Source organism: Rhinatrema bivittatum, chromosome 8, assembly GCF_901001135.1.
Source record: "Rhinatrema bivittatum chromosome 8, aRhiBiv1.1, whole genome shotgun sequence".
NCBI lineage: Eukaryota > Metazoa > Chordata > Amphibia > Gymnophiona > Rhinatrematidae > Rhinatrema > Rhinatrema bivittatum.
The window spans coordinates 167775657-167791664 of record NC_042622.1 but is presented as its reverse complement, the minus strand read 5'-3'; the positions used below and the strand labels follow the sequence as shown (position 1 = coordinate 167791664).

General features: G+C 48.3%; 1 protein-coding gene across 2 annotated transcripts in view; it reads right to left on the bottom strand.

Annotated features, from left to right (window-relative positions):
• Nucleotides 1–16008, bottom strand: part of EFCAB5 (EF-hand calcium binding domain 5) — a 106404-nt gene that overhangs the window by 43895 nt on the left and 46501 nt on the right. For both annotated transcript variants that reach the window (XM_029613459.1, XM_029613460.1), the window contains 8 exons: nucleotides 15344–15414; nucleotides 9165–9320; nucleotides 8227–8329; nucleotides 7268–7498; nucleotides 6643–6708; nucleotides 6455–6544; nucleotides 5973–6187; nucleotides 2461–2617 (listed from right to left, as the gene is read on the bottom strand). In XM_029613459.1, coding sequence (XP_029469319.1) covers nucleotides 2461–2617; nucleotides 5973–6187; nucleotides 6455–6544; nucleotides 6643–6708; nucleotides 7268–7498; nucleotides 8227–8329; nucleotides 9165–9320; nucleotides 15344–15414 — 1089 coding nt within the window. The remainder of the gene's footprint in view (nucleotides 1–2460; nucleotides 2618–5972; nucleotides 6188–6454; nucleotides 6545–6642; nucleotides 6709–7267; nucleotides 7499–8226; nucleotides 8330–9164; nucleotides 9321–15343; nucleotides 15415–16008) is intronic.

Sequence of the window (16008 nt, the reverse complement as noted above, 5' to 3'; positions counted from 1 at the left end):
ATCCTCTGGCAACAAATTCCAGAGTTTAATTGTGCGTTGAGTAAAAAAGAACTTTCTCCGATTAGTTTTAAATGTGCCCCATGCTAACTTCATGGAGTGCCCCCTAGTCTTTCTACTATCCAAAAGACTAAATAACCAATTCACATCTACCCTTTCTAGACCTCTCATGATTTTAAACACCTCTATCATATCCCCCCTCAGTCGTCTCTTCTCCAAGCTGAAAAGTCCTAACCTCTTTAGTATTTCCTCATAGGGGAGTTGTTCCATTCCCCTTATCATTTTGGTAGCCCTTCTCTGTACCTTCTTCATCGCAATTATATCTTTTTTGAGATGCGGCGACCAGAATTGTACACAGTATTCAAGGTGCGGTCTCACCATGGAGCGATACAGAGGCATTATGACATTTTCCGTTTTATTTACCATTCCCTTTCTAATAATTCCCAACATTCTGTTTGCTTTTTTGACTGCCGCAGCACACTGTACCGACGATTTCAATGTGTTATCCACTATGACACCTAGATCTCTTTCTTGAGTTGTAGCACCTAATATGGAACCTAACATTGTGTAATTATAGCATGGGTTATTTTTCCCTATATACATCACCTTGCACTTATCCACATTAAATTTCATCTGCCATTTGGATGCCCAATTTTCCAGTCTCACAAGGTCTTCCTGCAATTTATCACAATCTGCTTGTGATTTAACTACTCTGAACAATTTTGTGTCATCTGCAAATTTGATTATCTCACTCTTCGTATTTCTTTCCAGATCATTTATAAATATATTGAAAAGTAAGGGTCCCAATACAGATCCCTGAGGCACTCCACTGTCCACTCCCTTCCACTGAGAAAATTGCCCATTTAATCCTACTCTCTGTTTCCTGTCTTTTAGCCAGTTTGCAATCCACGAAAGGACATCGCCACCTATCCCATGACTTTTTACTTTTCCTAGAAGCCTCTCATGAGGAACTTTGTCAAACGCCTTCTGAAAATCCAAGTATACTATATCTACCGGTTCACCTTTATCCACATGTTTATTAACTCCTTCAAAAAAGTGAAGCAGATTTGTGAGGTAAGACTTGCCCTGGGTAAAGCCATGCTGACTTTGTTCCATTAAACCATGTCTTTCTATATGTTCTGTGATTTTGATGTTTAGAACACTTTCCACTATTTTTCCTGGCACTGAAGTCAGGCTAACCGGTCTGTAGTTTCCCGGATTGCCCCTGGAGCCCTTTTTAAATATTGGCGTTACATTTGCTATCCTCCAGTCTTCAGGTACAATGGATGATTTTAATGATAAGTTACAAATTTTTACTAATAGGTCTGAAATTTCATTTTTTAGTTCCTTCAGAACTCTGGGGTGTATACCATCCGGTCCAGGTGATTTACTACTCTTCAGTTTGTCAATCAGGCCTACCACATCTTCTAGGTTCACCGTGATTTGATTCAGTCCATCTGAATCATTACCCATGAAAACCTTCTCCATTACGGGTACCTCCCCAACATCCTCTTCAGTAAACACCGAAGCAAAGAAATCATTTAATCTTTCCGCAATGGCCTTATCTTCTCTAAGTGCCCCTTTAACCCCTCGATCATCTAACGGTCCAACTGACTCCCTCACAGGCTTTCTGCTTCGGATATATTTAAAAAAGTTTTTACTGTGAGTTTTTGCCTCTACAGCCAACTTCTTTTCAAATTCTCTCTTAGCCTGTCTTATCAATGTCTTACATTTAACTTGCCAATGTTTATGCTTTATCTTATTTTCTTCTGTTGGATCCTTCTTCCAATTTTTGAATGAAGATCTTTTGGCTAAAATAGCTTCTTTCACCACCCCTTTTAACAATGCCGGTAATCGTTTTGCCTTCTTTCCACCTTTCTTAATGTGTGGAATACATCTGGACTATGCTTCTAGAATGGTATTTTTTAACAATGACCATGCCTCTTGGACATTTTTTACTTTTGTAGCTGCTCCTTTCAGTTTTTTTCTAACAATTTTTCTCATTTTATCAAAGTTTCCCTTTTGAAAGTTTAGCACGAGAGCCTTGGATTTGCACACTGTTCCTTTTCCAGTCATTAAATCAAATTTGATCATATTATGATCACTATTGCCAAGCGGCCCCACCACCGTTACCTCTCTCACCAAGTCCTGTACTCCACTGAGAATTAGATCTAAAATTGCTCCCTGCATGGCCAGTCGTACTGTATCGGCCTGATTGATAACCAAAGGTATTTCCAGGGTGTACATGAGATTGTCAAGAGTGCATGCTCTGTTTTCCTGAAACCCTGGCTGCTGGCACCAGTGTAGGAGTACCCAGGCACTTTTACAGTTGTAAATGCCCAACAAGAAGTAATCGCACATTTCTTTTTCAAAATAAATAAGCTAGAAAGGAAGTGCAGTAAGAGCATCAACGTACTTTGCAACAAGCAGAGTTCCCCAGCAGTGTCCCCACACAAAGCTCACCTTTCAGTATCACGTCCTTCTCTGCTCCTTCCTTGTATCTCAGGAGCTGGCCCTCCAGTTCATTCAGATCCACAAAGCCGGAGCCCTCATTGTCCAGCTTCTGGAACAGTGCGGTCAGCACCAGCATCCTGCGGGCAAATAGAGTCTCATTGCGAACCTGGGGGGGGGGGGTGCAAAGAAGGAAGAGCAGTCATAATAAAGAAAGCAGCTATCGCACACTGCGATGGAGTCTCCCTCACTCCTCCTGACACACCATGAAGGAGCTTCACTGCTCCTCTTACTGACCTCACACACTGCGATGGAGCCTCACTCACTACTCCCATCACTGACCTCACACACTGCGATAGAGCCTCACTCACTTCTCGCATCACTGACCTCACACACTGCAATGGAGCCTCACTCACTCCTCCCATCACTGACCTCATACACTGCGATGGAGCCTCACTCACTCCTCCCATCACTGACCTCACACACTGCGATGGAGCCTCACTAACTCCTCCCATCACTGACCTCACACACACTGCGATGGAGCCTCACTCACTCCTCCCATCACTGACCTCACACACTGCGATGGAGCCTCACTCACTCCTCCCATCACTGACCTCACATACTGCGATGGAGCCTCACTCACTCCTCCCGTCATTGACTTCACACAATGTGATGGAGCCTGACTAACTCCTCCCGTCACTGACCTCACACACTGCGATGGAGCCTCACTCACTCCTCCCATCACTGACCTCACATACTGCGATGGAGCCTCACTCACTCACTCCTCCCATCACTGACCTCACACACTGCAATGGAGCCTCACTCACTCCTCCCATCACTGACCTCACACACTGCAATGGAGTTTCACTCACTCCTCCCATCACTGACCTCACACACTGCAATGGAGCCTCACTCACTCCTCCCATCACTGACCTCACACACTGCGATGGAGTCTCACTCACTCCTCCCATCACTGACCTCACACACTGCAATGGAGCCTCAATCACTCCTCCCATCACTGACTTCACAGACTGCGATGGAGCCTCACTCACTCCTCCCATCACTGACCTCACACACTGCGATGGAGCCTCACTCACTCCTCCCATCACTGACCTCACAGACTGCGATGAAGCCTCACTCACTCCTCCCATCACTGACCTCACACACTGCAATGGAGCCTCACTCACTCCTCCCATCACTGACCTCACACACTGCGATGGAGCCTCACTCACTCCTCCCATCACTGACCTCACACACTGCGATGGAGCCTCACTCACTCCTCCCGTCATTGACTTCACACACTGCGATGGAGCCTCACTAACTCCTCCCGTCACTGACCTCACACACTGCGATGGAGCCTCACTCACTCCTCTCATCACTGACCTCACACACTGCAATGGAGTTTCACTCACTCCTCCCATCACTGATCTCACACACTGCGATGGAGCCTCACTCACTCCTCCCATCACTGACCTCACACACTACGATGGAGTCTCACTCACTCCTCCCATCACTGACTTCACACACTGCGATGGAGCCTCACTCACTTCTCCCATCACTGACCTCACACACTGCGATGGAGCCTCACTCACTGCTCCCATCACTGACATCACACACCGTGATGGAGCCTCACTCACTCCTCCCATCATTGACCTCTCATACTGCGATGGAGCCTCACTCACTCCTCCCATCACTGACCTCACACACTGCGATGGAGCCTCACTCACTCCTCCCATCACTGACTTCACACACTGCGATGGAGCCTCAATCACTCCTCCCATCACTGACCTCACACACAGCAATGGAGCCTCACTCACTCCTCCCATCACTGACTTCACACACTGCGATGGAGCCTCAATCACTCCTCCCATCACTGACCTCACACACAGCAATGGAGCCTTACTCACTCCTCCCATCACTGACCTCACACACTGCAATGGAGCCTCAATCACTTCTCCCATCACTGACCTCACACACAGCGAAGGAGCCTCACTCACTCCTCCCATCACTGACCTCACACACTGCCATGGAGCCTCACTCACTCCTCCCATCACTGACCTCACACACTGCAATGGAGCCTCACTCACTCCTCCCATCACTGACCTCAGACACTGAAATGGAGCCTCACTCACTCCTCCCATCACTGACTTCACACACTGCGATGGAGCCTTAATCACTCCTCCCATCACTGACCTCACACACAGCAATGGAGCCTCAATCACTTCTCCCATCACTGACCTCACACACAGTGATGGAGCCTCACTCACTCCTCCCATCATTGACCTCACACACTGCGATGGATTTTCACTCACTCCTCTTATCACTGGCCTCACACACTGCAATGGATTTTCACTCACTCCTCCCATCACTGACCTCACACACTGCAATGGAGCCTCAATCACTTCTCCCATCACTGACCTCACACACAGCGATGGAGCCTCACTCACTCCTCTCATCATTGACCTCACACACTGCGATGGATTTTCACTCACTCCTCTTATCACTGGCCTCACACACTGCGATGGATTTTCACTCACTCCTCTCATCATTGACCTCACACACTGCAATGGATTTTCACTCACTCCTCCCATCACTGACCTCACACACTGCAATGGAGCCTCAATCACTTCTCCCATCACTGACCTCACACACAGCGATGGAGCCTCACTCACTCCTCCCATCATTGACCTCACACACTGCGATGGATTTTCACTCACTCCTCTTATCACTGGCCTCACACACTGCGATGGATTTTCACTCACTCCTCTCATCATTGACCTCACACACTGCAATGGATTTTCACTCACTCCTCCCATCACTGACCTCACACACTGCAATGGAGCCTCAATCACTTCTCCCATCACTGACCTCACACACAGCGATGGAGCCTCACTCACTCCTCCCATCATTGACCTCACACACTGTGACAGAGTTTCACTCACACCTCCCATCCCTGACCTCACACACTGCGATGGATTTTCACTCACTCCTCTTATCACTGACCTCACACACTGTGACAGTCTCACTCACTCCTCCCATCATTGACCTCACACACTGTGACAGAGTTTCACTCACACCTCCCATCCCTGACCTCACACACTGCGATGGATTTTCACTCACTCCTCTTATCACTGGCCTCACACACTGTGACAGTCTCACTCACTCCTTCCATCATTGACCTCACACACTGTGACAGTCTCACTCACTCCTCCCATCATTGTCCTCACATATCACTATGAAGCCTCACTCAATCCTTCTCACACACTGCGATGGAGCCTCACTTACTCCTCCCATGACTGGTCTCACACTGCACTGTGGAAGCACAATCCACTAGAAGAAATCTCTTATTTCCAGCTTTCTTTAGTCAAACCTGCTAATGTTTTACCAAGTTACGAGTCCCTGATGAGGCTCTAGTGTAAGAGAAACCTCTGGCGCCTAGCTTGTCTCTTTCCTGAGATGTTCTGTCTATCTGGGTTTACCATTCCTTCCTTATTCGGGGCCATGGCAGGAACCACTCCTCTTACTTTTGCTTTAGTCCGGAGCAATTCCTCTTCTGTCTTTTCATATTGTTTTCTAATGTAGGCTACAAGCTTTTGTACTGCAGGCAAGGAGGCCTCTTCCCCGACAAAGGTCTCCATGAGCTGCATGAACTGCGGGCGGGTGAGGGTGCTCCTGCTGAAGGCGCTCGCTGCACGGGAGGGACGCTGAGAGTCGAGGTCCGTGATGAGTGGCTGCAAATCTGAACATGAAACCAGAACACTGAGATGATCCCCAGGTGCCACAGGGATCAGACCGACGGTGGGGACTTGTGGACTTAATCCCTCAGTTCCCTCTCCCCTGCTTAGCAGCTGTGTCACTACTCTGGGATTCTCATAGATGGACATCTCCCACCACTGCCAGGTGTACGCTGAAGGCATACAGGGTCACCAGGGTCGCCCGTGCAAACTGTCCCCGGGACTGTAACTCATTTTCACAACTCCTTATGAATTAGGATCAGAGCTGGTACCTCGGAATTTGGAGGCTATGTTCCATTCCTGCTGGCTTCTCTGTTCGTATGTGTTGCATTTGAGTGCAAGGTCAGAGGTCAACAGGGCACCTTCAACAAGCAAGCAGAAGAGAGAGGGTTGACACAGGAGTGTTATATTGAGATTAATTCTGGAGTGGGGGGAAGGGGGGTAGCAGTCGTGTACTCACCAGACCAGACCTCCCCATCAGCGCCTTGCCACTCCTTGATAAATCTCATGTTGGATCTGCTGTCCCCTACCAAAGAAGCCGCAGCTGTTACTTAAAACAAATATCATCACAATCAGAATAAACGGGGGTTTCACTCCATGCCTGGGGCTCTTTGTTTAAAAAGTGACCTTCCAGCAGCTTATCAGACATGGCAATGGATGCCGTCTCTACTGACCAACCCCCCCCCCCCCCCCAGCTGACCCCGCTGCCACTGGTCCCAGAGGAGAGGATGGGACAGTCACCGCCTTTCCTAAAGAGCCACAGGAGCTTAGAGCACTCGGTGAATGGAAAGGTGAGGAAGAAAGGCAATACAGCTGTTTCTTCAGCTGCACCACCTCTGCAGTTCTGGGCCCCCTTTCGAACGCTGCTCAGTTAACAGGGTACCCCATTACAGGGCCTGGACCTGCTTCATGTATGACCCGCATACTCACAGATTGCATTCTTTATTGGCTTAGATATTTTATTTACCTGTGCTGGCTCTTCTGGCTCCATCTTCCAGGCTTTGTGCTGTTTCTGTGGGCGCTCTCTGTCCCCCCCCAGACTGAATCCTGGGAGCCGTGGGTGCTCTTTTAAAGTGCCAACTCACCTTCTGTGCCTTCCTCTTCCTCCGAGCTTCCCATTTCCTCTGGGTTGCTCATGGCAAAACCCAGGGCATCCAGCCCGTCTCCATCTAGATCTTCTAATGATGCCCAGTCTTCCTGCTCTTTTAGGGATGAGTGGGCTCTGTCGTCTTCCATTTCCTCTTTTACATCCTTCTCGCTGTCAGGCTGAGCAGAGGAGTCAGGTTGATTTTCATCTTCCAAGTCAATCACGGGCCCTAATTTTGAACAAAATTGTTTAGTTCCGAACTTCTGTTGCTTTCTGCTCTCTGTCAAGGGGCAGAAAATGTTGCAAGCATGAACACGTCACCCCTTTCTGCATCTCTGCATAGCTAATGGACACACTGCTGTGCCCCAGTGCCTACAGCCAAAATACAATTTGTGCTTGGAGACCATTTCTTTCCCTCTTCTCTTGTACCTTTCCAGTGAGCATTTTCTTAATCCTATCCCTGTTCGTAAGCCTCAGTACACGAGGGAATTTTGAAAGCAATATCCTGGGACAGATTAGAAATGCAGGATTAATGTTTTTCTTGCTTCTGTGCCAATCACTACATCATATTAAGAAACCCGAGGAGGCATTGTGTTACAGAATATGTTATATACCAAAGGGAAAGGGACTTTCTTACATACCGAGGGAGGCTATCTTGTTAAGGAGTGTATTATATGCCCTGGGGAAGTGACTTGTTATAGAGAAGTCAGTAATACACTATGGGAAGGTGTCTTGCCCTAGAGTAGTGAGTCATAGACCGCGGAGAGGAGAGGACAGAAAGGAAAGTAGTGATGTCCAGCAGAGATGGAAGATGCCGGCTCTGTCTAGATCTGGATACAGCTGCTGCCTCTTTACTTTGGGATATTAAGGAGCTGCAGCAAGGCTGCAATATCACGCTTATCCGTGTAAGGGGGGTCTGATAGTGTCACACTTTCATGTATCTCTTCTTGTTCTCACATTGCCGAGGATCCCGGAATCTCCATCCATCAGCATCCTCGCTGTGGCTATCGTAGAAGTTCTCCAGCAGGGCCAGAATCCGCTGTCTGTCCAAAAATCCCACCTGGAAACCAAGTTTTTAAGAAGATGATTTGAAGCTGTGACATTTCTTGTGTTTTGTTTTGTTATATTTTTCTGGCAGGATACACTGCAGTGATGAGCACCTTTGAAATGCCAGCACAGAGAAGTGACAGCGTGCCAGTCACTGGAACCCAGGTGAATTCTAATAACATTGAAACTGCTTAATTTATGTCAGGATAAAGAAGAAACTGTGTAACATGGATTGGATGTTGAGGGATGCAAGTGCAGGATGCTGTGGTGCGATTAACTGATGAGTCAGTGGCAGAGCTGTCAAGTGACCCTGAAGAACCCCCTCACCCCAGTGCATTCTGGCACCTGTAGTGCTGATCTGAAGTGTAAGAAGCAGCAACTACAAATCCCACAGTGCACTAGGAGGAAAATTTAAAAAACTAGGCCTGCCTAATGGCCCCCAGCAGGAACTTGGGGTCACATGGCAGCTTGGGTCTACGTGGCGATGTCATACCAGTAATGGCTTGGTAAAAACACTGGGAGGATATCACAAACCTTTACAACAGAAAGGATCCCCTGTATCACAGCAGCAGATTCTACTCTCCAGAGAATGCAGCCTTTGACCTTGTGCACCAGAGACCTAACGTTATGGCAGGGGCCTCCCTCAAATTATCCCAACCCGAGTGATAAAACACAGTAAATGTTTATGGTGCGGGATTGGGGCGAGATGCTATTACTACTTTCTGCCTAAAGGATTCTGCACTTCAGGAGAGGGAGATGATTCGTTCTACCCACAGCATCCCCAATACAGGCTGCGCACAGCAGGGAGCCAGGCCCCCTCCAGTCTTCCCGCCACCCTCCCCAGTTACCTGTCCGCTGTCACAAGCTTGGAACAGATGTGAGAACATCCTCCGCCACACATCCCGTCGGATGGTCTCCCGGAAGCCGCTGGCACACTGCGAGAGGTGGCGCAGAAACTCCTCCAGCACTTCTGTACTTAGGTCTTTGATGTAGGAGTACAGGTACTGTGGAGGAGTGAGAACAGGCGTCTGAACATTTTTCTCCTGCAGGTGTTGCAGCTGTTAAGATGCGTTATCTCTGAATGCAGAGCATGCTATACAGACACACAGTCTGGGCAATGGGAATGAGAAATTTAATGCAGAGCTCAAGAGAAACCATGAACTGTCATGCCATAAGCAAAATGTGACAGAGAAGGTCACTTAGAGACTTACGGGCTGATACAGTAAAGCGCGGCCGCGGTTGCCCGTTTTTTAACCCGCTTTGGACGCGTGTTTTGAGCGCATAAAGCGGACCCACGATTCAGTATCGGCTTTTATGCATCCTTATTGCTTGCAGAAAAAGACGCGTATCCCTTTCCGCCAGCGGTATGTATATGATATGTTAATGATCAGATTAGCTATTCCCTCTGATACAGTAACGTGCGCCCAAATTATCGCCTTTTTAACCCGCTTATTTACCTCATCTTTAACCTGACCCTGGCGTTAGTGTGGTGTTCAGTCAGCTTCGTACCAGACAGCACCATGGACAACATGCATATTGGCTCTGGTGCTATTTTTGCTCGGCAGATTGTAGAACCCAGCCAACTGGAGAACCCAGCAGCAAGACCGGAGGAGGTATGTATTCTGTTTGGGTTCAAGTGTACCATCCATCTCTGGGCGTCTCTGAGGCTCCGGACATGGACGCCTCTATGGACGCCGGAGAGATGGGAGGCTTGCCAGGCCTTCATCCGTCTGCTAGGCGTCCTGAGGTTCAGTGGTCCAGCGGAGGCATGGACAACTCTAGGGACGCCGATACAGACGCCTCTACGGACGCCTTCATCCGGCGTCTGCTAGGTGTCCTGAGTCCGGGGTCCTGCGGAGGCATGGACACTTCTATGGACACCTATAGGGACGCCTATAGGGACTTCTCTGCGGACGCCTTCATCTGGACGCCCGGATACAGGCAGGAAGGTCCATGAACGGAAGCCCCGACTTTGGATGTCCGGCTTTCGTTCATGGACGTCCAAGGTCAGGGTTTCCGTTCATGGATGTCCGTTCATGGACGTCCGTTCATGGACATCCAAAGTCGGGGCTTCCGTTCATGGACATCCAAGGTCAGGGCTTCCGTTCATGGATGTTCATGAACGGAAGCCCCGACTTTGGACGTCTGGCCTACGATCATGGATGCCCGGATACAGGCGGGAAGGTCCATGAACGGAAGCCCCAACCTTGGACGTCCATGAACGGCTCTGAAGGCAGCGGGGCCTCCGATTATGTAGAAAAGAACCATCCACCTACCTGGTGGAATGACATTTGAAATGACAGGTACCAGCGCATCCTGGATACTGTATAGGCGCTGTATACCGCGCTATACAGTAAAATGAACTGCGAACGCCTACCGCTTCATTGACGCGCTTTGGATGCTTGTTTACCGCCGCTTGGATTTGCATCTAATTTGAATACTGAATCGAGCGGCTTGTGAACCAAAATGTGCGTGCGTCAAACGAGCGGGCGCCTGGCACTGTCGCACTTTTTCTTACGCGTCCTTACTGTATCAGCTCGTTAGAGAGAGAGAGAGAGAGACACACACACACACACACACAAGGAGTCAGGATACAAAGCTCCGAAAGGTGAGACCCTGGAGCAATGTCAGGAAATATCTTTTCACAGAAAGGCTGGTGGAAGCATGGAGCACTCTCCCAAAGCAGGCGGTGGAGGCCAAAATGATAACAGATTTCAAGAAGGCATGATGGGATAAGCACAGTGATGAAAAAAGTGCTAGCAGAAGTATTATCAGCTGGGTCTGTCTGGAAGGCTGCAAACAGGCTGCAAACTGAGACCATTTTTAGAACAAAGTGATTTTTGAACAATTGTACAAGCATTCGTATTGACGCCTGTTGATTATGGGAATTCAGTGTATGTTGGTGTTCCTAAGGTCAGGCTACGAGCTCTTCAGATCCTTCAAAATTCTGCTGCCTGACTGATTTTGAAGGTCCCTTATTGTGAGTATGTTACTCCTTTGCTTTTTCAGCTTCATTGGTTTCTGGTGGAGCAAAGGATAAAATTAAAATCGTAATCATTATTTTTAAGTCTTTACATGGGCTAGCTCCTGAAAGTTTGCCCAGTCTTTTAAAGATCTATGTACCTGGGAGAACGTTAAGATCTATGTGGGGGCCACTATCTTAAAGTGCCCTCAGTTAGGAATTTCCACCGGAAAGATACTATGAGGTGTTTAATCTCAACGAATGGGCCTATGGATATTCGGGCTCTTGATGATTATAAGATGTTTTGTAAAATATTAAAAACCATTTTGTTAAGGGAGGCATTTCAGGAGTTAATGTAATTGATGCCCAGAGGGAGCATGATGGTCCAGCAGCTTATTTAATCTGGAAATTAGCTAGTGTTGGTATTTGTGCAGGTAAGGAATGCTTTGGTACTCGAATGACATGAAGATCTATTTATTTTGTTTTATTTCTTATTTTGTATACTTATATTTAAATTCTTGTTTGTTTATATGTTATTGTTATTTGTTTTAACTAGAATCCGCTTAGCATGACAGAGTCACTATAAGCGGAATACAAATGTTTTAAATAAATAAATAAATACAGTAATAACTAGAAGTCCTAGCAGAGACGCATGTCTATCTGGCAGGCTCTGCATTGCTCCTGTTGACCAGCTCAGGGAAGGGATGATGGTGGGATAGTACTGGAAAAGGCCACAGAGACCTAGGAATCCAGGTGTTCACATAACAGCCCTGCTGGTATTGGGAGCTGTTGGGATTACTGAAAGGAACCTTGTGGTTGGACACAAGAGAGGAGGAGTGCTGGATGTGAATTATGAAGGGGATCCTGCCTGCTCAGCTAACCAGGAGTGCAGGCTTCAGTGGAGGAAGATGACAAAAACTGTGTTGAATAAGGAGCAGGACCAGCACGACCATTGGGCAGGACAAGGCTGTCACCTAGGGTGGCGTCAGGCAAGGTGCCACCAGGGTACACGAGAGCACCATTTTCAAAATGTGAAAAAAGAAGGGGAGAGAGATAGAGAGAGAACTGAAAGACAGTGATTATAACTCTATATATCTACCACTGTCAGAGTGCACATTCAACTCAGGATGGGTTGGGGGGTCTGCCTAGGGCACTACAGCCCCTTGCACCGGCTCAGATAAGGCATGATAATATCCTACAGGCAGTCATGCTCTATGGCAGGCACCTGAGATATATCCCTACACTATGGACGGGAGTAACTGAACAAGATCCCACAGAGAGACAGACAGACAAAGGGATTCAGAGAGACATACATTTGAATAGACAGACACAAGGAAAGAGACACATACAGAGATACACACAAAAGGATAGAGTAACTAGAAAAAGAAATAAACAGGGTTTCAATGACAGAAAGAAGATACTGAGACACAAGAAGGATGACAGAGAGCAAGAGAGAAATATACAGGGAGAGAGTGAGACCAAGAGAGAGATAGGGATAGAGTGACAGAAACAAACAAATAGATATATGGGGCAGAATGACATAAACTGAGGGATAGACTGACACTGAGTGAAAGAGAGACATATAGGACAGACACAGAGACACATATGGGACAGGCAGACAGTGAAAGTGATGGCTAGACATAAAGGAACAGACTGAGAGACAGCGATAGAGTGATGAGCATAGTGAAAGAGGGGGTATGTTCACTACCTCCTGGCAAATACACAGGAGCTCCTGAGCGTGAGTTCGTGGCACTCCACCTATCCTGCTGACATGCCTGGCCCCTCCGGGAACTACATTTCTCACCTACCTTCTACCAAACATCTCTGTCCTGATGTTGCTTTAGTGACCTTCTGCGCACTCCTCCTGCCTTTCCATGGAAATGAATCCAGGCTCTGGGATTCTGGAGGCTGTGCGAATCCCCACCCCTGCGTTTATAACTCTCTGCAAATGGCCCTACCATAGACTTTGCTGCTATTAAACAGGAGGTTTGTAATAAGACAAGCCGCACTTGGGTTTACTGCTCGTGCAGCTCTCATGAGCTCTGGTAATACCGTACCTGGTCTGTGAGGAAAGACAGTGGATCCTCCCAGAAGCTGGGAAGCTGCCATGAATAAGTAACTCGTGTTTCCCTTCACCTTTCTCCAGGCGATGGATCACACAAAGAGCTCGGTCTAAACGTGGTTTAAAGTGACAAGCAGAAGAGTCTGGCATGGCTGCTAAAAGATATCCCAGTCATAGGAGCAAAGAGCTTCACAGCCTGGCACTGGCTGAAATCATCAGAGAGTCAGAAAGTGGCTTGGAGATTCAGGGAGGGAATGACTGCAGCTGGGAGCAACAGACATGGCTCCTAATCATCAAAGGCATTTTTCTTTATCTAATTTCTTCTTTGTTTCCTAGCTTATAAAAGAGCATCACAGCAGAGGGAGTGAAGGGTAGGAGGTAAAGAATAACAGAATTTAGGGAAGCCTGGGACAGAAAAAGGAAGTGACTTGGTGACAAGCGTTGAGGGGAGGGTAAGGCCAGGTATGGTATCAGGCAGGGTCTGTGGTACTGAAGAGTCTGCTCAGTCACAAGGAGCCTTAGAGAAAGAGAAGAGGAAAGAAGCCAGAGGGCAGAGAGAGGGGGGCGATAGAGCTGCTCCGGCTTTCCTGGAAGAGGGAGAAAATCTGCATGGAGCAAGTCCATGCTTACAACCCTAACATCAGCGAGCGCTGGAGGTTTGGATGTTCAAACAACAGCTTCATCATGTTTGGAGCTGTTTGGTAGTAGAGATATGGCAGGGGCCCCGGTGTTGGACTGAATGCCGTTCTTATAAAGGAAGATGAGGAGGCCCATCAGTGGAGGTGGGCACTTTAACGGACTCTGGGGCCCGCTTGGGACTGACGGGGAGGGCTGTGGTGAGAGGGGGAATTTGTGTACTCGTCTACCCAAACTGGGCAGGCTGGAGGGGCCGGTTTTGGTGGTTTTTAGCCTTCATTTACTGTGTGATTTTATGCTGCTGAGTTTCAGACTGGAAGATGGCAGGGCTCGGCGCAGCCTTACCAGCCCAGGTGGTGGAGGCGTGCACTGTAAGAGAATTTGGACGTTCCTGGGACAAACAGAGAGGGCAGAGGTAAGAACAGGACTCAGAGACAGGGTTAAAGGGATGTGCGTATGTCAAGATGTGGTGGGGTGGAGGGAAGGAAAAAGGAGGGAACTGTGCAAAAAAAAAAAAACAACCCCAGTTGTGTCATTTTGTTTTGTCATTTCGGTGGGACAAGTTTATTTGGGTTTCGCATTGTTCAATGTTTATTTCGGTTCTGTTGTTTTTTTTTTTTTGCCGAACCGAAAAAAAAATTAAATTAAAAAAAAAATGGTGACCCTTTCCTGCCCCCGCCGGACCACACGTACCTCTCACGGGGGGTTTCTGATGTAGAAAGGGGCAGGAACGATAACCAGTCGCTCCCGCCCTGCCAGCTCCTGGTACTTTGAATATGGAGCTGGCCGGGACCATTTTGACCTCTACTGCACAGCTGTGCCGGAAAAACCGGCGCGAGCCTCAGGGCAGGCCCTGCTGGGGGGGGGGGGGGGGACGACAGGAGCAACTGGGGATCCTTTCTGACCTGAGAGGCCCCCACGGAAGGGGTAAGTGTGGTCTGGGGTGGGGATACATTTTCTCTTCTCAGGTTTTTTTTCATTGACTTTCTCAAACGCAAGTCAACATGGATAAAGAATGTCGGGGTTTTTTTGATTCTAATGTGCTCTATCACATGTTTTATTTTGTTTAAAAACGAATGCGTTGCCCTCGTGCTGATCTGAGTATGGGAATTTCCCTGCATACCTGTGCAAAGTGACAGAGAGCCAGGCAGAATGGGTCAGTCAGGGTCCCTCGCTGTGTTGCTGTGTAACTGAGCTAGAGAGGCGAAGGGGCAGACATTGAAGGGCCTTGTGGGCTTTTTCAACTGTTATGTTCCAGATTTCACCAGGAAGGACCCACCACAGACATACAAAGATGTGTTCACCCCTAACAAGACTTCATGGCTGTAAATAGAAAGAAAGAATCTGCGTGATACTTCACTGCTCACCTCCCCAACCTCTTCTCTATTCAGCTTCGTCTCCCAGTTGTCTGTCACCTCCAGTTCTCTGGCATAGGTCACTGAAGGGGAGAAAGGATGAGAGTTGGTGAGCATTTATTTAGTTAGACCTATCTGTCCCCTATTGTTAGAGGCCAAGGTGATTTACAGTTTACACAATAAGGCAAGAGGCAGAAGGATGGGCCCAGACAGCATGATGAGGGATGGCAGGAAGACAGGAACAGACAGAGTGATGAGAGTCAGCAGGAGGAGGCAGGGTGATGAGAGCAGGAGGACAGGAACAGACAGAGTGATGAGAGTCAGCAGGAGGAGGCAGGAACAGACAGAGTGATGACAGTCAGCAGGAGGAGGCAGGAACAGACACGGTGATGAGAGTCAGCAGGAGGAGGCAGGAACAGACAGAGTGATGAGAGTCAGCAGGAGGAGGCAGGAACAGACAGGGTGATGAGGACAGGAACAGACAGAGTGATGAGAGTCAGCAGGAGGAGGCAGGAACAGACAGGGTGATGAGAGCAGGAGGACAGGAACAGACAGAGTGATGAGAGTCAGCAGGAGGACGCAGGAACAGACAGGGTGATGAGAGCAGGAGGACAGGAACAGACAGAGTGATGAGAGTCAGCAGGAGGAGGCAGGAACAGACAGGGTGATGAGAGCAG